General features: G+C 49.3%; 1 protein-coding gene across 9 annotated transcripts in view; it reads right to left on the bottom strand.

Annotated features, from left to right (window-relative positions):
- The window catches only part of LOC119455944 (antizyme inhibitor 2-like), a 94,833-nt gene that overhangs the window by 65,655 nt on the left and 4,905 nt on the right, over nt 1–24,273 (bottom strand). For 5 of the 9 annotated variants that reach the window (XM_049669456.1, XM_049669454.1, XM_049669452.1 and 2 more), the window contains exons 1-5: nt 10,000–10,140; nt 8,219–8,308; nt 2,679–2,775; nt 1,030–1,106; nt 119–285 (exon numbers count right to left, since the gene is read on the bottom strand). The exons of 1 other annotated variant lie outside the window; for it this stretch is intronic. In XM_049669456.1, coding sequence (XP_049525413.1) covers nt 119–285; nt 1,030–1,106; nt 2,679–2,775; nt 8,219–8,302 — 425 coding nt within the window. In that variant the 5' untranslated portion in view covers nt 8,303–8,308; nt 10,000–10,140. Of the gene's footprint in view, nt 1–118; nt 286–1,029; nt 1,107–2,678; nt 2,776–8,218; nt 8,309–9,989; nt 10,141–24,273 lie in introns of those variants that run through there. 3 more of the 9 variants (XM_049669453.1, XM_049669455.1, XM_049669457.1) reach the window with 3 other exon arrangements.

Below are 24,273 nucleotides of genomic sequence, written 5' to 3'. Positions count from 1 at the left end.
CAGAGCATGCTCTAAAACAGTACGTAGTAAACGACGCACTTCTTGCATTCGCCTGATCTAACACCCTTTGGTGTATATTTATGCACAAAGTCTCACCCAGCTACATGATTGCACCAACCTGGCGTTCTTGTCCTTAATCTTCGGCAGCTCTTCCAAACAGTCAAAGGTCATCAAAGTGACGCCAGTGCTTTCAGCAAAGTCCAAGTGAGATGACTGCTTTGCTGGGTTTGCGTAGATGATCCGGCTGGGGTCTACTCCAGCGCTCAGGACAGCTTGAATTTCTCTCTTTCAAAGAAACAGTCCACAAAAACCAGCTTTGTCATCAAGAAATTATCAATGATATTATCAATATTTCAACATTAAGTCATCAATCTGTTATTTATCATCAATATAGTAATCGAAAGACTGGTGCTAGGTACCCAAACGTTGTGACCACTTTATTTAGAAAACATATTGGGGTTAAGGGGTTTCTGATCATAAGAGCGAAGTAAGACTTGCTGCAGAACCTCAGTGAGTATGAGCTCAGTGACTATGCGCGAGGTCACAAGTTCGATTGCCGACTCCAGCAGCCAAATCAAACAACGCCTTCAAAAAATCTTCGCTTGCTTAGGCTTATATGCCCATTTAAAAGCCACAAGTGGTAGAAATTATTCATCAATGTGAACACCGCAATACGACTGTGGGACTTATTGGATATTAGAAAAACAGACTGAATTAGGATTATGTCATTTCGCTGATAGTCAAGTGATCAACCAGGGTGCTGGTCGCAGAGCTAATTTCAGATAATAAAATTAGCTGTTCCATCGGTTGGGCATTGCGTTGCGACAGTTTTAGTAATTTTGTTCCTGTGAACATTGTTTGCCAATATGCACGACATAATTACGTTGCTGCGTCCCTTGTAAGCAGAAGTCAGTGTTTTGTAGCTTTTTTGTAGACGCGGGCGTAAAGGTTCACCCCAGTTCGACAGTTCTGCTTCCTTACAGTACTTTTTTTTTTTTTTTTTTTCGCGTGCGCGATGTTTCGTCTTACCTTGTTCGAACAGTCAAAGTTGACTCCTTCCATCGCCAGAGTTCGAATGACGATGCGATCTGTGCACGACTTTATCGCTGAGAAAGATAACAAAATTACCATCTCAACGTATCGCTTTTGTATTGAACCTAATTATTTGCATCCGTTCAGTTCTAATGGGCTCAAAGCGTTTCTTTTTAGGGCGCTTACAGCACGATGCTGCACTGTAATATCTGAAAATTAATTCATCAAGGGTTATTGGATCGTGGCAACCAAGAATTAAGGGAACCTATGCCTCCATGTGTCAATTTAAGTTCACGCTAATGTAACTGTGTAGGTTGTCCAGCTCCTTCATTTTCTTTAGCTTTGCTAAATCTTCTAGGTTCTGAAATAGTACGCATTTAAACGCGACCCCGAATATACCGGGAGGAGACTTTCGGCCTCTTGAAAAAAACATTACTATTACAACGTCGAGTGATGCTGCAAAGCAACAGGAAACGATGAGTAAAAGCGGATGCCTGCAGGAACTGCCACAGCAAAATAAGGTGAAGGGCGAGTGCTGGCGTTTTTGTCGCTGTCAGTAAGAAAACGGCGCCGTCCTCCGTTGCCTCCACCAAGGTTATTAGCACTTCAGAAGTGCCCGCGTTACAATCAAACACGGCAGAGCCTTCCACGGATTGGGCGGTGATGCACCGCGCGACATTGAAGTCAGCTTGCTTGACACGCCTGAACATCAGCGCATATAGACTTGCTCAAGGTTGCCACTAATACGCCGTAATCATATTGATACGGCACTAGCAGCCTCGAAAATCAACAGAAAGATGGCGCAAAATTCACAGTGGCAACTCCCAACAAGGTGCAGTTGCATGAGGTGAAGTGGCAGCGAGCACGGCAAGCTGGCATAGACCAAAAAAAAAAAAAAAAAAAAAGCGCACACAAGAAGACAACGTTTGGTCATGAAACTAAATTTAACTTTAACTTGTTCGCCGTTCGCGACTAGGATTATTCACTTTTACTTTTATATTCTACGTGCGCATCCCTCTCCTCCCCACCTTTATCTTTTTTTTTTTTTCTCTTCAAGTTTTTCTGACACGAAGCCCAATGAAAGCGCGCATGCAGGCTTTTGCGCACTTGTATCTCTGGGTCCCCTAACTCGAATGCGAATGAAGCGTTAGTAAATTTTGTTCAAATTGCAACTGTATTCAAGCGGCGCGAAAGCCGCTACGAAAGCAGCTTCAGTGCTTAATGTCATGTTCAAGGCACTGCAGGCTACACACACTGACTCATCCCCTAGGACATACTGACCGGGTGAGTTCGCGGCGCTATTCGGGACATGGTCAAATTCCTTCATATTGTCAAATGCTGCAATGACGGCTTTTCGAGCCAATCAGAGAGGCCGTAGAGGCCCTCCGGGCCAATCAGAGCTGACAGGATGGTGAATTCGACAGTATGCCGCAATTCGACAACGGCCAGACTAGAATCCCAGGTAGTATTTTGAGAATCGTTGTTGGCCGTCTTTATCCATCTTTACACAAGTTATCATGATCAAGTACTTATAGGAATAGTTGAATCCAAACAGTTTGGCAGAGCGAAATGTGAACTGAGAAAAAAAAACGCTTAATCATCGACGCTATAGCCATGGATGCAAATCTTGTGCAGACATTTCTTACCGAAATAGGGAACCACCCTTGGTAGCTGCTGGCGCCATAGCTCGAGCGTTCTCTTCAGTTCAAGCAGATCACATATAAAGAAAGAATTGTCTTCCTCCTAGGGCGGTTAAAAAAATTGAAGAAAAAATTGAAAGAAAGAACTTAAACACCCGGGAGCAAATATAGGCCATAACTAAAGCAACGTTGGAGTAATGGCCTTGGCGTGGTTCCTGATGTCACAGCACCGCCCTATATAAATTCAATATGAAGGCCCCACACACTCCTTATAGAATAATATCATAGGATCGCTACGAAATCATATAGTTTTCCTGGAGTGCGTCATCTTATCCCATGGAATTATTGCATGTGATGGTTATCGGGCTCTTTTTTATGTACATGTAGGATCCTTACCAGCACGTGAGATATGCAAGTACATGTTCTCCTCAGAACCACGGAAATCTTATAGTGGCGCAACACTTTCTATAGCAAATTGCCATTGTCATTGTGTTTATTGCACTTGAAAAATTCCTTGTCTGAGCAAACATCTCGCGCGCAGTGGCATCTCGTTGTACGCGAAGTCACAATGTCTCAAGTTTGTTCAGACAGAAGCTTCTTCCTTTGTGATGTGTTTTGTCACCGATCTCGGGGGCGTGCAGGTGTTATGAGAGATGGAGAGGGAAGACGCATGGCAACACAGCAAGTATGTTTTAATCCCACCACAAACTCAAAAAGCTCAAACCAAAAACTCAAATACACACTGAACTAAAACACAATGAATAAATAAACGCTAACAAAAATACAGCCTAATGAACTAATAAACCTGCCCTTAACTTCGCCTCCGTTAGTCCTAGGCCCTTCTTACACCAAAGTCTGGCATCACTGGCCTACTGTAGTGACGATACAAGAAAGTCGTTCTTACAAAGTTCGTCGATGCGCGTATTTTCCCGGCCAGAGACTTGTCAACTCTTCAATGTGGTTGTTTCGCCGATCTTCGCATAAACGGTGCTGCATAGAAGTCGGTCCTTCCCTTCAACTCGCTCGTCTCGGGAGCCTGGGTAACCCGGTCGCTGTTGCTGACGTGGCAGGGAGGCGCGACGGGTTACGCCTAGCGTCGTGCTCGGCCGCCGCTTCCGTCTAGCTCTTTTCCCGAGTGCCGACGTGGCGTTCCGGGGATCATCAAACGTGCCGGTCTGCCGTGGAAGAGGTGTCCTCTCTGGGGTGACCGGTCCTGCCGTGAGAGGCTGCAGCCGGTCCAGGAGCCTCGCTCGAACTTGCCGAGGTCGACGGCCACACCTTGGACGGCCAACGTCACGGACTCGGCCAGACCCCCCAAGTCTCCCGTCGCCAGAGCGGAGCTGGCGATGCGACCTTCCTGGCCCGCAGCCACGTCGATAATGCTCGCTCAGCCTTGCTTCTCCCTCGATCACAGCTCGGATCACGCGCCTCGCGCGCTCGCAACGCTCCGATCACATCGTCCTTGTCTTCTTTTATTTCGCCGCCGACCTCTTACTCATGACATCCTTGTACCTAAACACATCTATCGGAGACAAAGCTTTTTTAGTTCAGGAATAATTAATCCTGATCCGGCACCCGCGAATGTTTCCTCAACTAAAAAGCCTTGTTTCTGAGACACCCGTAAGGTTTTCCTTTCTAGCTTCGTGCTAAATTCGGGTGGATGACAATTTTTCCTTTCACGATCCTTCCTCGGCATTGCGGGATTCTGCAGAACTGATTTGCCGTATTACATAGTGTCGATGTATGTTGAAGGTGGGGAAGGGGGGTGCTGATTCTGAACTTCCGGCGCCATCATGTGGCATCTGAAATGTACTCCATGGGCCTTTCTTGTCGCCGGTGATGGTGCAAAATGTCCACACGGGAAGCAGGATCAATTTTCACGAATGCCAGTGGCAACAAGCTCAATAAACCGGGGGGAGGCTGCGTCCACCCTCGTGAATTCCTGGCACCAATAAAAGTTGAATATTTCTCTTTCTCTCAATAAACCACTGATGAATATTGCGACAAACCTCTGGCTTCAATACTAATAGCTCGTCATTCTTCCTCTAATCACATTTAGTTTAGTTTTGAACGGGATAAAAAGCCGGTGTCCACAACATGGATATAGGTAGACGCCATGACTACAGAACTGTGTGTCATACTTTGTAATATATTGGTTTAGTGCTGATTGCAATTAAAGTAAAGTGAAAAGTATTTTTTAAAAGGCAGGAAAGTTATCAGGGGCACAATTCTGACTGGTTATATTACAAGAAATGGTAGTGGCGGGGATAAGTGAGTGGGTAAAAATAGAAATTATGAAAAGAAAAGGACTGAGCCACGGCGACACACAACATTTCGCGGTCAGTCGGACAAGCCCTCTATCTTTGAATAACAAGGCAGGGTTGCCTTGAATCTTCACAGTAAATTACAGCCCTTCCGCTCTGAAAGCGGACAGTTATCGAGCGTGTCCACAGTGGACGAGAGCGTTTGCCCCTGCACGCGAAGTCCACGGCAGTCGCAAATAAGATGTGCGAACGTCTCATCGCTACCACATGCTTCTCAAGCAGAGCTGTCGACCTTGCTAGTCGTACCAAGGTAAAGCAGCTTTATTAAAGAGCCGGCGTGCTTGGCGCGTCGAACACCTACAGACTGGCCATTTATTACTAATATATCCTTCTAGGGCTCAGTATACGTGCCACATTTTACACAATAGCACATGAAATATAATCGTCATTTCAGTTTAAATTTTTTGAGGGTGCATACACCCCATGAAATTATGTACAATGTTGTCCTCCATCTTTGCATATATTCGCACTGCAGTGGGAAAGTAACTAGGACAACAATGCATTTAACCGCACACTTTGACTTCGTTTATCTCGGAACTGGTGCTAATTCGCATACAATTTAACATGTCCAGCATGCTACTCCACCATTGTAACATGTGCTCTGAAGTAAATCATTGAAAACATAATCAGTGCGACTTTGTGCTTGTAGTGAGATGATTGCGGACCGTCACGTTTGTTGACGTGCGATGCGGTGCGGTGAAGGATGGAGCCGTAGACGTTTAGGTTGGTAGATAATATATTAGGATGATTCACTCTATTATACACTATACAAACAGAACGATGCACACATACCGCAGTAACTAAAGTACATGTTTCACATGCATGCTAAGTCCCTACGCTACAGGTTCTTGCTCGTGCTCACGTCCTCGTCGTCTTCAGCAGAAGGAGACCGTAATGGGACGGCTTGGTCACTGAGCGAGAGGTAGCGTGTCGACTTGCCGAGGTGCTGGGTGAGCGGTGGCGGATGCTCGAACGTTCAGGAACGGCAAGAGATCAGAACGACCAGGAACAGTACTGGCCGGGAACAGTCGCGGGCTGGTAGTGACGCCGCACTGGCCACAGACATGCGCAGGAGCGCGACCGGTCAGGAGGTTGCCTAGCGGTTCACCCGGGCAGCCCTCTCGAACCCTGGCTCTTCGAACGCCGTGTCCAACCAGTCTCTGCTGCGCTCGTGCCTTCTACCTCTTCTTTTTTTAGGGGCGTAGCTCCTCTTAGTCTAACCTTGTCACGTCTCCGTTGTCCGGCGTATCTCCCGGCAGTAAACGGCAGCATCTCCCGTATAATGCAATAGATGGCGCTGTCTCATAGAAGTACATACAAACTGCAGTTCAGGGACGATATTATAGATGGCGCTGTACACAATCTGTGTCGTCATCACCATTTCTCGTCTCATTTCCTAGATGGCGTTGGTCCAATAGAATTGTGTGCAATATGGCGCTTGTGTGAATCGACACTAGATGGCGCTGGAAGTGCCATCTAGTGGATACGACCTGATGGATGTATACGACCTGATCTCTTAAAATCATAGGCAGCGGTACAAGGTAAATTTTTGAAAAAGAAAAATAATGAGAGGTATACAAAATTCTAGATAAAGAACATGTATAGTATACCTGATTAAATCAAGCAGGCTAGGTGACTACTTGTCGCCGCCCCGTTTCAAAGGGGATGCCAATAAATCATCATCATCATCATCATCATCATCATCTCTCCGATTGGCTGCTGCGCGGGATGCGCGGGGAGCGAGCGCCTCTCTCATTTCTTGGATCGTCGCCGTACGTGTCGGATCGTTGGTGGAGCATGGACGATGCGCAGCGGCGGGCGCGGATGGCCGCTGAGGCTCGTGCTCGTCGGCAGGATCCCGCGGTGCGAGCTCGAGAAGCTGCCGCCAAGCGAGCGCGGTGCCTGGCAGATCCCGAGACGGTGCGCGCCAATGACGCCGCGGCGAAACGTGCATTGCGATCAGCGGACCTCGAAAGGCGAGAGCGGGAAGCGACGGCTAAGCGAGCGCGGCGCCGGGCAGACCCGGATGGTGCTCGTGCGCGGGAAGTGGTGACCAAGCGGCGGCAGCGGTCTCACATTCAAGGAGCCGACGCGCGGTTCGAGCGGGAATTTCTCGCTCATTCGTATATTGGCCACAGTTGCGACGTGTGTGATCGACTTTGGTTCAATAATAACCTCACCACGGTTTCTGGCATCAGGAACGAGCAGAATCGGGCCGCCGCCATCGCCATGCTCCGCCGCGAGTTTCCCAGTGGCGAGAAGGCGCACAGTTCGTGCTCGTGGGTGACTTTAATGTCGACATATCGGACCGCTCCACCAACGATTGGCTCGTTCAGCACATGGCCATCAGATACTCACTCAGGTGCATCTCCCTAGACCACCTTGCACCTACTACCGTGCGGGGGTCGTGCATAGACATCGTGTTTGCTAACATTCCCCTTAACTCGAACCCCTAGCTGTGCACTTCTCCGACCACAAGTGCGTAATATATGAAGGTACCTTGAAATCTCAATAAACGTTTTCTTCACCGTCCCTAAGGTGTTTGCATGATGATTTTATCGGGCGAACTTCTCGGGGGATTAACGGTATCACCCATAACCTCCGGAGCTTCGCCACCTCACCATCATTCACCTCGTGGATATGCTGTGATTTTTTTTTTCTTCCGACGCCACCACCTCGTGTTCTCTCTTTTTTCCGCGACGCCCCGCACATGTAGTCAATGTCGTCGTCGTCCTCGTCATTTCGCCACGGTTTTATACTTCCGCACTACAATTTAGCTAAAAAGTAACGTCTACCTATTAAAGTAGCCCAGCTGAAACGGAATGTTCATATGTATAACAGAGAATTTAGAAAAGCAGTTCGGCTTAAAGCAAACCCACTACGTATATTTAAGTGCACGTTAAAGGATCTCGAGTGGTCAAAATTAATCCGGAGTCTTCTACAACGGCATCTCTCATAGCAGTGTTGATTTAATGACGTTAAACATCGAGGAGTCAATTTCCCCTAAATTTCTTTGCTACACACGAATTTGAATATGGCTAACAATCACAAAAAGGAGTAAACGACGCAAGGATGCAAACCTTGGCAAAGTTGGAAGTAAATAATATCTCTAAAGTATACAGATACTGATTAAAAGGACATTTACAACAGCACATGTATAGTAGGCTATTGAATAGAAACTAAAAGGGCGCCCAGCGCATAACTGACATTTGGCGCACTTACCTGTGTTTCCACCACCTTCTCTGCAACATCGCGGACACTTGCTTCACTGTGAACAAAGAAGCTTGCGTCTTTGTGTGCGACCATCTTGTTCTGCGCAACGAAAAAAAAACACACCGAGATGACGTTTAACCAAATTATTTAATTGAGAGCCATCGGAACACCAGGTCAGAAATTTTGCTCGAAGGAAAGGATGATTAGAAAAGGGGCTCTGCAAACGAGACACATAAATTAGGCGTACAAACAAACAGCGTCATTTGTCAACGGCGAATCCTTAAAGGCCCCCAAGAATTTGCCAAGTGCAATCTTCAGTTGTTTCTCGAGTCTTCACAAAGATCACTCAAGTCTGTGAATGGTGACGTGAAGACAGAAATTTTGAGATGGCTTTCTTCATGCTGCCGCGATTTCCAGCCGTTCTAATTAGGATAATCGAATGTCTGTTGATTAATTATAGGGCTTCAGGAGAGTTCGTAAAAACTGATAATATGTATATCATTATTAACTGCCACCTGCTCTTACTAACAGATTTAGCACGGCAAAATTGATTTTTTTTTTTGCGAATGGCGGACTCCACATAAAGTGAAAGCAATAAATCAGCTTAGATATTTTAAGCATTTGTTGAAAACTATTTCCGTTATCTCGCGGATAATAGGTTAATTATTAGAAGAGAAATTGAAACTCGCCGTTCATTTTTTTTTTTTCGCCAAACCCCAGTGCCGGTACGTTGGTGCGACGGCACCTGTTTATATTGTTTTGTATTCGGGTCGTTGTGTCTCAATACAAGTTACCAAAACTTTTTAAGTGATGCCTTCGCATCTTATTGAATATAATTTAATTCATCTTTATCTATGAAAAATTAACAATATACTCAAGCAGCCACCATCAAAATCTAAGTCACCGTGAATGGCGCGAGAACTTCATGGCGGCGTATATAGCCAACCGTCTCTATAGCTTTTTCGCTTCTTATGGCTTTCCAAGTTTTTTCTCACAATAAGAGTCGCTTTGTTTACATATATTACAAGGGTAATTTACTAACAAAGCCGAACTTGCTATCCCTTTGGTGACTAATAATTATGTTCGAAGATCTACCTTGATATATTTATTTTCCACCCTGCGAAGGTGGCTGAAGTTATTCTCAACGGTCCAGGGACAATATTTCCCCCACTCGCCTTAGTCAAGGAAGAGTTTCGAGTCGGGCTGCTTTAGTAAACACCAATAAATTCCCCAGCAGTGTTCATCCCCCCTTTAATAACTTCGCGAAGTGCCTGCAGACGACGCTATATAATATAAAAATGCATTCCACACAGAAGAGACGGTCGATGTCAGAAGCAGCTGTACCTCACCGCTCGTGCTTTATGGCCGAACAGGGATCAGTGTAGGCGAAAACCAAATGCGCCAATTATTATTGGAAGGCTGTTATCAGCGTCAATCAAGCGGACGTTTCTATAGTTTCAAAATTCCCAACCGTGTTTCCGTCTACCGTCGGTCACCATGTGAATGCTCGGCGAGACCTAACGCGTGGTCTGCAAAAACATCTTCATGTGAACATTTAGTTCGCGTGTACTTTCTTCGTGGGGTACCTTCTTGGATAACCTACCGCACATTTTGTCCAGTCCCCTCTACTCAGTTTCTTCAGCGAGCTAGCACAAGCCAACATGTACAGCCTTCCGCTAAAGGCTTTGTTGCGCCTGTGCAACGCCGCGTGCTTATAAAATCTTCTTCGCATTATCCCACGTGCTTTTAAACACGTTCTGGTGAGTGATCAAACCATTACATTGTCTCACCCTTCCGAGATTCGCCTGTTGCTTCTGAGAGTGATTTCTCCACGGCTCTGTGGCTCCGAAGTCCCTCGCTGCTGCCAATTTCGTCAATGCGGCGGTAGGAAGCGGTGCACCTGGTATATACAATTTGCCACGTATTTCAGGAATCGCTTCATTTGACCTTTTTCTGCCTCGTACCTTTATTTGATTACATTGCTTCCTTCTTCTTTCTTTTTTTTTATGAACAACAGCACGGAGGACGGAGGGAAGCGGGAAAAAAACATCATTCCATGCAGAAACGGGGCACAGCTGTAGAGAACGAAAGCTTTGTTTTCCTGTGAAATATCGTCGAAGTGTACCTGCGTAGAAGGTGTTACTCCTGGTCGCACTCTCTCTATCTCTCTCTTCTCTCTTTCTATCTTTCTCTCTCCCCGCTTCAGGAACAGTACTGATTTCAAGGTAACGGCTGGCTTCGTGCCTATGCTTTGTTCTGGCTCTTTTTATTCCATATTATAATGTGATGATTTTCTTCTGATGATTCTCTATACGCTGTTTGTTGATTAACTTGAGTGGGATTTTTATAATTACGTACGGCATATCGTCTTAGATAGTGCATGCTATGTTTGAGCCACTCATCTTTCCTCTTGCACGCATAACATTTTTAGACGTTGGGTGCACATCCAGTTGCACATTGTTGCCACTTGCCAAGTTGGCATCAAAGAGGTTCATTGAACACCGGCACACACCCAGTGCCACACGCGCAGTGACCCAAGTTGTTCCGATGGTTGGTTTCTAACCCTGTTAGAAACAGCACATCATCACGATGCGCTACCCATTCAGCCATGGACTACGCAGTGACCCAGGTTGGGGGGGGGGGGGGGGGAGGTTCATTAACGAGCGGCACATACCCAGTGCAGTTCTGGCGCAGCCGGCTGAGGCGTCGGGTTGCTGTCCTTGAGGAACCCTTGTGACCTTGAGTTCGATTCCGCTTAGCGTCGAAGAAATTTAAGGGTTCTGTTTCGTCGTTGAAGACCAGCACAGACCGAGTGGCACATTACCCAGTTATCCAAGTCGACGTCGAAGAGTTTCATCGACGAGCGACACACCACCCTGTCCCTCATCTACAGCGACATATGTCGGCGTGAAAGAAGTTCGTTGAAGAGCAGCACACTCGTACTCATTGCCGCATATTTTGATAAATTTAATTAGGAAATTCCCTTTCATTTCTTTCGACTTGTGCGCCTACACGTAGTCAACAGAAATATTTCCCAAGTCGCATTCATTTAACGCGTAGTCAAGGGCAACTTTAGGTATAGATCTCCCCACGGAAACGATGCCCGCTGATGAGTATTTCGCTCGCATATGTAGTTTCGAGATTAGGGATGGTAATATCGATGAACGATTAATCGATTAATCGACTAAATGTACGCCGCAAAACGATTAATCGTCATCGATGTCTACCTTTAATTTAATCGGTTTAATCGATTAATCGTTTTCCAGACAGTGACTAAAGTGGCATGAAAATTTTTAAATCATACTATATGATTTGATATAGATTTGATAATATATGATTTGATAAGTCATACTATATGATTTGATAAATCATACTATATTTTGAAATCAATGACAGCGCGCGGCTGTGAAGACCGAGAGTGACTGTCGACTGTTTTCCCGAGTCATGTCGAGCTGGCCAAGCGCTTTCCCGCTTTACGCACACGTCACACAGGCTGCCTGGGGCTGGGCAGAGGCCTCCCCCGGGGAGGAAGAAATAAACTAGGAGATCATTACGTGAGGGAGCAAGTCTTTGCAAGCGAACTCACCGTCAAGCCATTTCCTTTGCTTTTTACCTCGCTGTTAAGGGTCAGCACGTGACCCTGGGAGACAACGTATTGACCGATAATGTTTGCTTCGTAGTAATTTCAAATCGGTGCGCACCCGTTCAGCTGCGTTGCTGCCCTGCACCCGGCAGCGTTAATCCTACCGCGCGCTTTGATGTGGCGATCACGTGTTGCGCCATTACTTCTTGATGTCAGTCGTGCTGCGACGCTCTCTTCTAATTTCTCCTTCCTCCATGCCCACCCTCCTCAGTAAGTGCCATCTTTAACATACAGGGTGTTCATTTTTAAGTTTTACCGAATTTTTAGGAATCACCCGTGGCAGGTAGCATAATTCTTATGATTGAGCTGGGTTATTCGATAAGGCGGACATTAGCACAAGAAATCGAAACATAGTCAACTAATTAACAAAATTTCACTAATTAACTTCTTAGTTAATTAGTGAAATTAGTGAAAACATATTCAACTAATTAACAAAATTTCACTAATCAACTTCTTAGTTAATTACTTTACGACACATATAGCAATTTACGAATTGTAGCCGGTGAGCTTGTCAGGCGCATGCACTTGGAATTAATTTCCAAAATGACACCAGTTTGGAGATATGCGCCATCAAATTCGCCGTAAAAATGCACTGTTGTTCCACTTACTTTTTTACCAAAATGCATTGAAGCACAAAAGTAACTGGAACGCCCATGTCCCACACTTTCAGAAATATCTCAAAACTGACGTCATCCTGGAAATTCATTTCAAGTAGATGCGTCTTGCAAACTCACCGGCTACAATTCGTAAATTGCAATATCTGTCCTAAAGTAATTAACTAAGAAGTTCATTAGTCAATTTTTGTTAATTGGTTGAATATGTCTTTCGATTTCTCGTGCTACTAAAGTCCACCTCTTGGAATAACCCAGCTCAACGATAATAATTATGCTACCGGCCACAGGTGAATTTTTTTAATTCCGTAAAACTTAAATATTGTCACGTAGTAGTGATGCTGGAGAAAACAGTCGCAAAACTGTGAATGACGTAACGGATTTTTTATTGGGCGAACCTGTGCCCCCAACGCAAGTTGCACTCGAAGCACAACGATATAGCGGAGAACACAGTCGGCGATCGTCGAAATCTGATCAGCGGCGAAACGCGTCGGCTTTTATACATGAGTCATCGTAGGTTCCAGAGTAATGCCTGGTGCCCGCTTGTCTTCCAGAAAGTACTAGACAATTCGCGTCGCTCATACAATCAAATTGCATGAGCGTCCGTGACATTAGACAACGGATAGAAGCATCGATAACGTTCGAGAAACTTCCGATAGATGCAGGCGCTTCCTGCGCCGAGAGATAATGTTTATTTATTTATTTATTTTTATTGATTTATTTTATTTACAAAATACTGCAGGCCCAAGCTAGGGCCTATGCAGGAGGGGTATCAAAAGGTTTACACAAGCAAAAAACATCAAGGTAGGTAGGTAGGTAGGAGGTAGGTAGGTAGGTAGGTAGGTAGGTAAGGTAGGTAGGTAGGTAGGTAGGTAGGTAGGTAGGTAGGTAGGTAGGTAGGTAGGTAGGTAGGTAGGTAGGTAGGTAGGTAGGTAGGTAGGTAGGTAGGTAGGTAGGTAGGTAGGTAGGTAGGTAGGTAGGTAGGTAGGTAGGTAGGTAGGTAGGTAGGTAGGTAGGTAGGTAGGTAGGTAGGTAGGTAGGTAGGTAGGTAGGTAGGTAGGTAGGTAGGTAGGTAGGTAGGTAGGTAGGTAGGTAGGTAGGTAGGTAGGTAGGTAGGTAGGTAGGTAGGTAGGTAGGTAGGTAGGTAGGTAGGTAGGTAGGTAGGTAGGTAGGTAGGTAGGTAGGTAGGTAGGTAGGTAGGTAGGTAGGTAGGTAGGTAGGTAGGTAGGTAGGTAGGTAGGTAGGTAGGTAGGTAGGTAGGTAGGTAGGTAGGTAGGTAGGTAGGTAGGTAGGTAGGTAGGTAGGTAGGTAGGTAGGTAGGGTAGGTAGGTAGGTAGGTAGGTAGGTAGGTAGGTAGGTCAGGTGTAGTTAGGTAGGTAGGTAGGTAGGTAGGTAGGTAGGTAGGTAGGTAGGTGGTAGGTAGGTAGGTAGGTAGGTAGGTAGTAGGTAGGTAAGGTAGGAGGTAGGGTAGGTAGGTAGGTAGGTAGGTAGGTAGTATGTAGTAGGTAGTAGTAGGTAGGTAGTAGGTAGTAGGTATGTAGTAGTAGTAGGTAGGAGTAGGTAAGGTAGGTAGTAGGTAGGTAGGTAGGTAGGTAGGTAGGTAGTAGTAGGTAGGTAGGTAGGTAGGTAGGTAGGTAGGAGGTAGGTAGGTAGGTAGTAGGTAGTAGGTAGGTAGGTAGGTGGTAGGTAGGTAGGTAGTAGGGAGGGGAGGGAGTAGGAGTAGGTAGGTAGGTAGGTGGTAAGGTAGGTAGGTAGGTAGGTAGGTGTAGGTAGGTAGGTAGGGTAGGTGTAGGTAAGTAGGTAGTAGTAGGTAGGTAAGTAGGTAGGTAGGTAAGGTAGGTAGTAGGTAGGAGGTAGAGGTAGTAGGTAGGTAGGTAGGTAGGTAGGAAGGTAGGTAGGTAGGTAGGTAGGAGGGTAGGTAGGGAGGTTAGGTAGGAGGGAGGTAGTAGATTAGCGTTCTGTCAATCCATTTGTTTGCGGGTGATATGCGGTGGTACAGCGATGAATAATGCGGCACTCAGTGAGAAGTTCTTGAAGGACATCGGCGAGAAAGACGCGGCCGCGGTCGCTCAGTAGTTCGCCGGGAACGCCGTGACGTAGAACGAAGCGTTGAAGCAGGAAGGAGGCAACGTCACGAGCCGTCGCGGCTGGTAGAGCGGCCGTTTCGGCATACCTCGTGAGGTGGTCTATAGCTACAATGACCCATCGATTTCCAGCAGCTGTGTATGGAAGAGGCCCGTATAGGTCTATTCCAACACGGTCAAAGGGTCGTGACGGGCACGGCAAAGGTTGCATTGTTCCAGAAGAGCGGCAAGGATCAGGCTTTCGGCGTTGACATTCTGTGCAAGAGCGAATGTACTTTTGCACAAATGTGTACATACCGCGCCAATAAAACATATGACGTAGTCTGGTGTAGGTCTTGAAGAGACCAGCGTGTGCACACTGAGGGTCGGCGTGGAAAGCGGTGCATACATCGGTGCGGAGCTGCCGGGGTATTACAAGCAGCCATTTGCGGCCGTCGGAACTGTAGTTAAGGCGATAGACGATGCCGTCGCGGAAGGCGAAGTGCGAAGCTTGCCGGCGTAGTGCTCGGGATGGTGGGCGTTCAGGTGAATCAGAGATGTAATCTATCAAATATGAAATCCAGGAGTCCTTGCGGTGCTGCAAAGCCATGTCGACAGAAGCGAATGGGGGAAGTGGGTCGTCTAGGACGGAGACACTGACAATGTCGGTGTGGACAGGCGAGCGCGAAAGAGCATCGGCATCGGCGTGCTTCTTGCCTGAGCGGTAGACAACCCGGATGTCGTACTCTTGGAGCCTCAGCGCCCACCGGGCTAGGCGGCCGCAGGGATCCTTGAGGGACGACAACCAGCAAAGTGCGTGGTGATCGGTGACAACATCGAAGGACCAGCCGTACAGGTATGGACGAAATTTTGTAATGGCCCAGATGATCGCTAGACATTCTTTCTCCGTGACTGAATAATTTGCTTCGGCTTTCGTAAGAGTGCGGCTCAGGTAAGCAACAACATATTCTTGGTAGCCGGGCTTTCGCTGGGCCAGCACAGCGCCAAGACCAACGCCGCTAGCATCCGTATGGATTTCCGTGGGAGCAGTTGGATCAAAATGGCGCAGTATCGGTGGTGGTGTAAGCAAGTGACGTAGCGTCACGAAGGCCTCGTCGCAAGCCGGGGACCACGGGGAAAGATTGGTATCTCCCTTAAGTAGCTCTGTCGGCGGTGCCATAATCGAAGCGAAATTTCCAATAAGCGGCGGAAGTACGAGCAGAGGCCAATGAAACTACGCAAGTCTTTTAGAGACGTTGGCCTTGGGAATTTTTTAACAGCACGGAGCTTTGCGGCATCGGGGAGAACGCCGTCCTTCGACACGACATGTCCGAGAATTGTCAGCTTCCGTGCCCCAAAGTGACATTTTTTCAGGTTGAGTTGGAGGCCAGCGTCACTGAGACAGCGTAAAATCTGCTCCAAGCGATCAAGGTGAGTAGGAAAATCTGGTGCAAACACTACATCGTTCAAATAACACAAGCACGTGTTCCGTTTGAGGCCTCGAAAAATAGTATCCATCATCCGCTCAAAAGTCGCGGGCGCGTTGCAAAGGCCGAATGGCATCACACGATATTCGTATAAGCCATCTGGTGTGATGAAAGCTGTTTTAGGCTTATCGTCTGCAGCCATAGGCACCTGCCAATAACCAGAGCGTAGATCGAGGGAGGAAAAGAACTCTGCACCTTGTAAGCAGTCTAAGGCGTCATCAATCCGTGGTAATGGATAAACATCCTTTCGGGTTATTTTGTTTAGGCGACGGTAGTCCACGCAAAATCGGATCAAGTCATCCTTCTTTTTAACTAAAACAACTGGCGATGCCCATGGACTGTCGGATGGTTCACTGACGCCACGCTTGAGCATTTCACCTAATTGCTCATCAATGACGCGTCGTTCTGTCGAAGATACGCGGTATGGTCGCTGCCGTAGAGCTGAGTGAGCACCGGTGTCAATCCGGTGGCATACAGTCGTCGTTCGACCCAGAGAAGTGCTATGGCTGTCAAAAGCAGGGCGAAATTTGTCGAGGAGACGGAGGAGGTCATGGCGCTGCTTGGGGTTTAAGGTGTTATCGATGACGTGACTGAAAACGTCTTCAGGCGATGTGGCAGGTACGGGACAACCGGAGAGGGTGTTGACCTCGGACGATCCATTCGGAAGTTCCAACGCGGTAATGGTGTCGTAGGGCTCCACAGTGCCGAGAGATTCACCGCGAAGCAACGTAACCGGGAATGGGAAGTGGTTGTAGACAGGAAGGTGAGTCGCACCTGCTCGAAGGCCAAGCAGCGCGGTTTGGAGTGGTGAGATGTGGCGACGAACGAAAGCAGTGGAAGGTGTGAAGAGTATGGTAGAGTCGGAGGCAATGGAACAGGATACAGGTGCCAGAACGGATGTGTGCGGAGGTATCTGGATGTCGTCAGTGAGGGATAACTTGGTGCAGGAAAGCGAAATGTCGTCAGATAGGGCATTGCCAAGCGAAGAGAAGGCGACTTCTGCACGGGAGCAATCAATAACAGCGTGGTGACGAGAGAGAAAATCCCAACCTAAAGTAATATCGTGGGAACAGTGGGGAAGAACGACGAACTCGACGATGTAGAGCACTCCTTGAATTTCAAGTCTGGCGGTGGACGCAGCCACTGGCTGGACATGCTGTGCTGTGGCCGTGCGGAGTAATGGACCGAAGAAAGGCGTCGTAACTTTTCGTATTGAGCGGCATAGTTTTTCGGCAATCACAGATATGGCGGCACCTGTGTCAATGAGGGCAAGCACAGAGACACCTTCAACAGCGACATCAATAACGTTGGGCGGCGAAAGAAGAGGGCTTGAGCGTTGCGACGATGACGCAGTTCTTGCCTCGGGAACTGTGCCACTTAGTTTTCCGTGTCAGCGGTAGAGGGATGTCGACGCATCGGGGAGAGCGAGCGACGACGAGAAGGATGATGATAAGTGGTTCTTGAGGGAAAGGGAAAGGTTGGCGCTATCTTCTGCAGCCCTTGAGGGAGCACGGCTCAGCGCCAACGGGGAGGGGTAAGTGGGAGCGAAAGAAGGGATAGAGTGGAGTCGCCATGGCTGGGCGAAGCAAAACCGGCAGGCATAGGCGGCACGTATCAGGCCGAGATGGAAGGCCTTGGTGTGCTGCAGAGTCTGCAGGGGTGTTGTGCCAGGCCGGTCAGGCCCGGGGTGGGGTGGGAGGCCGTGAGGCCTTCCCGCTTGTAGAAATGTCCTTAGAGGCGTGCGGAGAGCCCTGACGAGTCAAGGAACTCCACGACGCCTCGAAGTGCAGAAAGGTGGTGTCGGCCGGGGAAGAGGAGATCTTCCTCCTTGCCAGAGGGGAGGCCCAGGCGGCGGAACTCCTGCAGGAGTGGGCCCCGCTGCTGGAGGTACGCCGGGCAGGCCAGCAGGAGATGTTCGATCGTCTCCGGCTCCCCGCAGGAGCTGCAGGCCGGGGACGTCGCTCGTCCCAGTCGGTAGCTGCGTGCTGCCGTCCAGCTGCAGCCGATGCGGAGCCGGAGAAGGAGCGAGGTCTCCCTGCGAGCCAGGCCTCGCTGGGGGAGTGGTCGTGGGGGGCATCCCAGTGCCACCCGTTTGTCTGGGTGGTGGGTCGCCAGGTGTCGCCGCAGCCTCAGTCCAGTGAAGTCGCCCTCCGTCACGGCCCGACTGAGGGGCACAGTGGTGTGGTGGGCGTCCTTCGCCAGGGTGTCGGCTGCCTCGTTGCCCGGGATCCCTACGTGGGCGGGGATCCAGTGCAGGGACACCGGGTGGCCTGCGTCCTGCAGCGCTGTCAGCCGGGTAGACAGCAGTGCGACTCCAAGGCTGGCGCTTTCTGGCCTCTGCAGGCCGAGGAGGGCTGCCTTGGAGTCGCAGAGGATGGCCGCTGGTACCCCAGGAAGCTCCTCGGAGAGTAGGTCGACGGCCAGGTGGAGGCCTGCCACCTCCGCTGCAGTCGAGCTGGCGTGTCTGGGCAGTCGACACTGCCTTCTCTTCTGCAGGGCTGGTGCCGTGCAGGCCGCCGTGGCAGAGCCGGTGTCCGGTACCACCGAACCGTCGACGTACACCAGGAGGTGGTCTCCGAGGGTCTCGTCCAGGAGGCAGGCGGCCGTCTGCTGCAGGGCGCAAGCGGGCGAGCGCCTCTTCGAAATCCCGGGCAGCTCCGTGGCGATGGGGACAGGAGGCCTCTGCGGTGGGGACGACGAGAAGGAGAACGGCGGTCAGAAACTGGGCGAAGGCTAGGGCGGGGAAGAGGTAAATCGCGGTCTGGAGCGTAAGACAACGGATGGTCGTACGCTGCTGTGCGTGGGTCGTCACGTGGATGAAGTGGACGGCGGCGGCACAGGCGTGCAACGCGTCCGGGAATACCACACGAATAGCAGATGGGCCGATTGTCCGCTGTGCGCCAGGGATTAATTGCTCGATGGACTGGAGGTCGTGGTGGCGGGGAAGTAAAAACAGGGCTAGGCATCGGAGGCTGAGCCCGGAACGTCGGTGGGCGTGGTCATGCGACGGCGTCGGCGTAAGTCAGGGGGGCGGTGAGTTGAGGCGCCCGCTCCAGAGGAAGGACCTCGGACACTTGTTCTTATATGACGTGTCGTAGGGTCGGACTAAGGGCCGAACTGGACTCCGGCGGGTTGGAGATAAGGGAGAGCTGGCGAGCAACTTCTTCCCGGACGAAAGCCTTGATCTGCGAGAGGAGGTTGGAATCGTGAAGAGGAGAGGTCAAGCCGGACAACGATTCCTGATGGGGAACAGGACGGCGGGTGAGGAGGCGTTGACGGTGGAGCTCGTCATAGCTTTGGCAGAGTTCAATAACTTGGCCAACAGTCGAGGGGCTCTTTGAAATCAGCATCTGAAACGCATCCTCGTCGATGCTCTTAAGGATATGCTTGATTTTATTGCCCTCAGTCATGGATGCATCGACGCTTTTGCAGAGAGCGATGACATCTTCGATGTAGCTCGTAAAGGTCTCACCAGGCTGCTGAGAGCGCGACTGCAGACACTGTTCGGCACGAAGCTTTTGAACAGCAGGGCAACCGAAGACCTCGCTGAACTTTGTCTTGAACACAGTCCAGCTTGGGACTTCGCTTTCGTGGTTGCGAAACCACAAGTGGGCAATTCCGGTAAGGTAAAAAGGGGCGGTGGTCAATTTCATGGTGTCATCCCATTTGTTGTTAAGACTGACACGTTCGTATGATGATAGCCAGTCATCAACGTTGTGGTCATCAGCACCGCTAAAGATGAGAGGGTCCCGCTGATGGAGTGTGCCGGGGCATACGGAGGACTGGGGAGCAGGTGGTGGTACGCTCGTGGTGCTTGCGGAGGTCATGATGGCAGGGAGGATCCGGCTGCGCAATTCCAGGATTACAGGAGACCCAGCAAACATCCACCAACTATGACAAGGAAGTCTAGCACGGCTGTGGACGGCACGAAGGACGCCGACAGGAAGACACAACAGCGTAGGTTTCGCCAAGCGCACCAGGAACAGCGTCGAGCACGAGCCCCACTACAGTAGCACAGGCGATTTGGCTGCGGAGCTCTACACGACGCACTTCTTCTTCCTTACAGTGATACCATCTGGCCCTGGCACCGATTTCGTGCGTAACTGCATAATTTCCGCCCTCACTTCAGCCTCTGTAATGTCCTCATCTAAAGAGGGGTTCGCTTTACCTATGTAGTCTTACTGTGTCTCTTTGTGTATTGCCAATATATCGATTTTGAATTCCGTTTAATATTGCTACACGCGCGTGATTGTTTGAGCGAGGCGCGCGAGCACCATCACTCGAGAAAAGAGGAGGAAGAATGAACTGGGCTCGCGCTGTGAATCTAACCGGTCAGCGCTGCAACCGCTGTTGTAAATATAACCTGTAAATAGTTGCTCGTCTTACTAACTCGTCCTTCGCGTAACATTGTGGTGGAGGTGCGGACAAGAGGACGTGGCAAGGGTGTTTGGGAGCCGGGAAAACTGTGGGACGACGTGGCGGCTTTTGGCTACCTCGAAGCGGCGGCATTCTTTGACGATGGCGTCGACAGTAGAAACGTCGTTATAGACGGGCAAATTGAAAGCGTCGTCCGCGATGGTCCCCGGTGGTCCCTGGGTACCCATGTATGATTTTGGTAAGGTTTTGTTTCTGCAATGTGTTAATGTTGTCTGGGTCTAAGAGACATCGAAGGAGAGTCCACGTCTTACTTAGCCCCAGCTGGCTAAGTAAGACGATCCTGTGTCAGAGACATCGTCTTCGTGTTGTATCTGCCTGAAAGTGTCCCATTCTACCATTGGAAGCTTTCGCCCCTGCTTTTTAGTTGGTCCTGTGTGTAGTGTTGTGGATATGATAAAATGGTCACTCCCCAAATTTCCTTGAGTGTTAACCCACTGTGGCTCCTGTGTATTCTTTGTGAATGTGAGATCGGGTGTTGTGTCCACGCACACGCTGTTACGTGTGCACGTGGGTTGTTGGGGGTCGGCCATTAAAGTGAGACCCATCTGCTGCGCACATAGAGTTTCTCACTATAACACCTAGAGGGTAAACTGGCGCCACCGTCTATGCGAGTTTCTTAAAGGGCTGCCGTGCCCTCATGGGAATGACGGGATATGTGTCCGCGAGGCTTGTGTTGGCTGGTGTTGTACGAGTTTTCGTCTAAAACGTGGATATGGCTACACAAATAACGCGTTCTTAAAATAAAATCTACATAAAAGGCTTTCATTCACCCATATTACATCTCTCAATAAAGTTTACTCACCTACAATGCAGCATCAAGCGAAGAAAATTAAGCAAGAACAGAGAACAAGTTGTTCCAAAGCGAGCGAGAATCTTGTCGTCTGCCCTCCAACTTTAGCGTCCAGCTGATACTTTTTACGTTTCATAGAATTATGCATCAAATAGTATGTCCTCGAAATTAAACAAAACATGTTTTTGTGTAATAATAAAGCTAAAGCAGTTTTTTACGTGCTGTTTTAGCAGGAAATGAATCATTGTGACAGACGGAACGGTGCTAGCCGGGCGCGTCTTCAAGGCGTTCGGGCTCTCCAAGAACGATTCCAATCCGAATCCACAATATACCGGCATTCCCTTGCATACCACAGCGCAGCAGCGCCACATTTCCCTCTAGGTTTTATAGTCTCTATGGCTGCGCATCCGCCCACAGGCTTCGTCCCTTAAAGGTGTCTTTGCGATAACCCCATGTCGGATGCGGATCATTTAAATCCCCAACAACGATGATGATGTTATGCTTCATTATGTCTAATGTTTTGCGCAACAGGGGCCCAAACCATTTTCGCTCTCTCGGCGAACTTTCCGATAGTCCACATTCCTCAAGGCGTCGACGGCATACACCGGAGATTGTGCATGTCGTCCGGATGAAGCCTTATTTGTCCGAATGAAATCACTGCAGCATATGCGTGGACAGATCCTGGCGTCGTCACGATAAAGCATCGGGACGATGATTTCTTAGAAGGGAGGCAATGTCACGACTAAAGAAGACAATGAAGGGAGGGACACGAGCTCAAGCATCTCTCTCTTTCCGAAGAAGATAAAGTTGGCGCGGACAATTACTGTTGGGCCTTGAATATAGAGCCTGTGTTTGTTGTCGCACCACTGTCGTTCTGTGTGCCGTTCTTCGCATCTTGCGACAATATGTTTAACACAAAGAGGCTGCGCTCACTTTTTTTGGTTGGTATAATTTCAATGAGGACGTGTTCCGTGTTAGACGCCACGACATCATGTGCAACAACGGTCAAGTTGCGCTTCACCAGGGTCGTAACAGAGGCAAATGATTTATACCCATTCATTTTGCCGGTCTCCTGGTCTCTTGGAAGGCAATGACGTCGGGTGACTCTTTTTTTTTTTAGAATTCTGCCAATATTCGAGGAACTGCTGCAGGTTTCCCCGTTTCCGGCGAAACCCACGGCAGTTTTATTGCCAAATTTTATAACTGGTGGTTTTAAATGGAGCCATTTATAATGAGAATTGGATGGTGTTCCAGTGGCCTTTTCGGGTGGCCGCTGGTATGGCTTAGCTTTAATCGTCCCTGCAGCCGGTCTGAATTCTTCGAATGGGTTTTCCAATGCGGTTGTTCTCTGTTCAATTCTGTCAATTTCGACATGGAGTCTGTCAAAGTTTGCCTGCACCCTTTCCATAAGCTTTTCAAAGAGTGCGCCTTGAGCTTTTGGGGCCTCTTCTGCCCTTCTTTTCTGCGGCAGTGCAGTGACTGTGGGTTCTCTCTGCAGGAGTCCCAGCGCTACTAACAGATGGCGTTCTACTACGAATACCAGCTTTTTCGGCTTTAAGCTGTGCGATCTCTAACTTTAACTGTCTGTTATCTGTTAAAACCTAATTGAGCAATTCCTCGATTTGAGTCAGTTTAGATTCTAAGGCGGAACCTGCCGTCATCTTTAAGGTAGGGCTTTTTGGGCAGCCCGGTCCGCCCAGCCTACTTGTGAGTCCGGTGTGTTCCCCAGCGTCCTCCTCGGTGGCGGCTGCTGGCCCCATCGTGGCTGGTCGCGTGACTTCGATCTCGCACCATGACTCGGCTTGGACTTTGAGCGGTACCTCGCCTGCCGCTCTGCCCCCAGGCGTAGAAACGACCTCGGGCGGCTCCTGCTGCTGCCGGCGGCGGCGCTGACTCCTCGCACCCTCGGCCGGCTCGGCCGCTCCTGTTGCTGCTCCCACTGCCTCTTCTTCATGATGTAGGGTGTGCGGAAGAGTTCCTCGCACTTCTTGTCACAGTCTGGAGTTCCTTGCCACAGAGCTGGCAACGTGGAGTACATTTGTGGTCTTCTCCGGGGTTAGCCGGGCGGCAGCCCCGGCATCGCACATTCTTGGGATTTGGGCACACGTCACCCCTGTGCCCGAGGCGCCCGCAGAGCTGGCATACTTCACGTTTTAGGTGCGAAGAACCTTATGCGCCCGGGCTAGGTAGAGGTAGAGCCTTGGAGTTACTGGCACATACCCACTCTGGGGGATTGGCCAAGAACCGGGTAGTTTGAAATAACAATGACAAAGTAGATGTATAAAATAATGCAAACATAAATGTGGGAATATATACACATCTGAGACTGAATGTCGGCGTCTCCTGTCGTAATCGTCGTCGTCGTCGTCGTAGACACACGGTAAGCAAACGGCTCGTGCTCGCGCTCGAAGCACCTTATGCGCTCGGGTTGTCGGCATCTGATGATGATGATGATGATGATGATGATGATGATTATCGTTTATCATGGTTCGCACCCACTGAGGGGGATAGGCCAAGAATCGGGCGGCAGTAGGTAGCTAAAAAATTCTCCTGTCCTCAAGCTCTTCGTATCCTCCGCCAGGCACCACACTCTAAAGACAGCATGATCTACATGACATGGATCCCGGCCCATGCGGGCCCTGTCCACCCACACCTCCCCAACCTCAACGAGGTCACCCACTCCATTGCGCGAGGCCTAGTCAACCGCGCCGGAGACACTGGAGACGAGTTGGACACCAGGGACAATCTGACCACTTATAACGATCTCGTTAAGGCATTTTACCTCAGTCGCCGAACCTCCCCCCCCCCCTCACCCCAAGTTCAGCCGGGCGCAGGCTACCACCCTGCGTCTGCTACAAACAAATACGTACCCTTCACCAGCCCGCCTCCACCTTATATTCCCTGAAGTTTACAGTACCCCCAACTGCCGGTGCTGTGGCACTGGCACTCACCCGGCTACACTTCCGCATATGCTTTGGGAGTGCCCAGCACAGTACACACACATTAACACCACGACCCTCTCGTCGAGGTTGC

The sequence above is a fragment of the Dermacentor silvarum genome, chromosome 6, assembly GCF_013339745.2.
Source record: "Dermacentor silvarum isolate Dsil-2018 chromosome 6, BIME_Dsil_1.4, whole genome shotgun sequence".
Lineage (NCBI taxonomy): Eukaryota > Metazoa > Arthropoda > Arachnida > Ixodida > Ixodidae > Dermacentor > Dermacentor silvarum.
The sequence above is the reverse complement of the archived record's forward strand: the minus strand, read 5'-3'. Positions and strand labels throughout refer to the sequence as shown.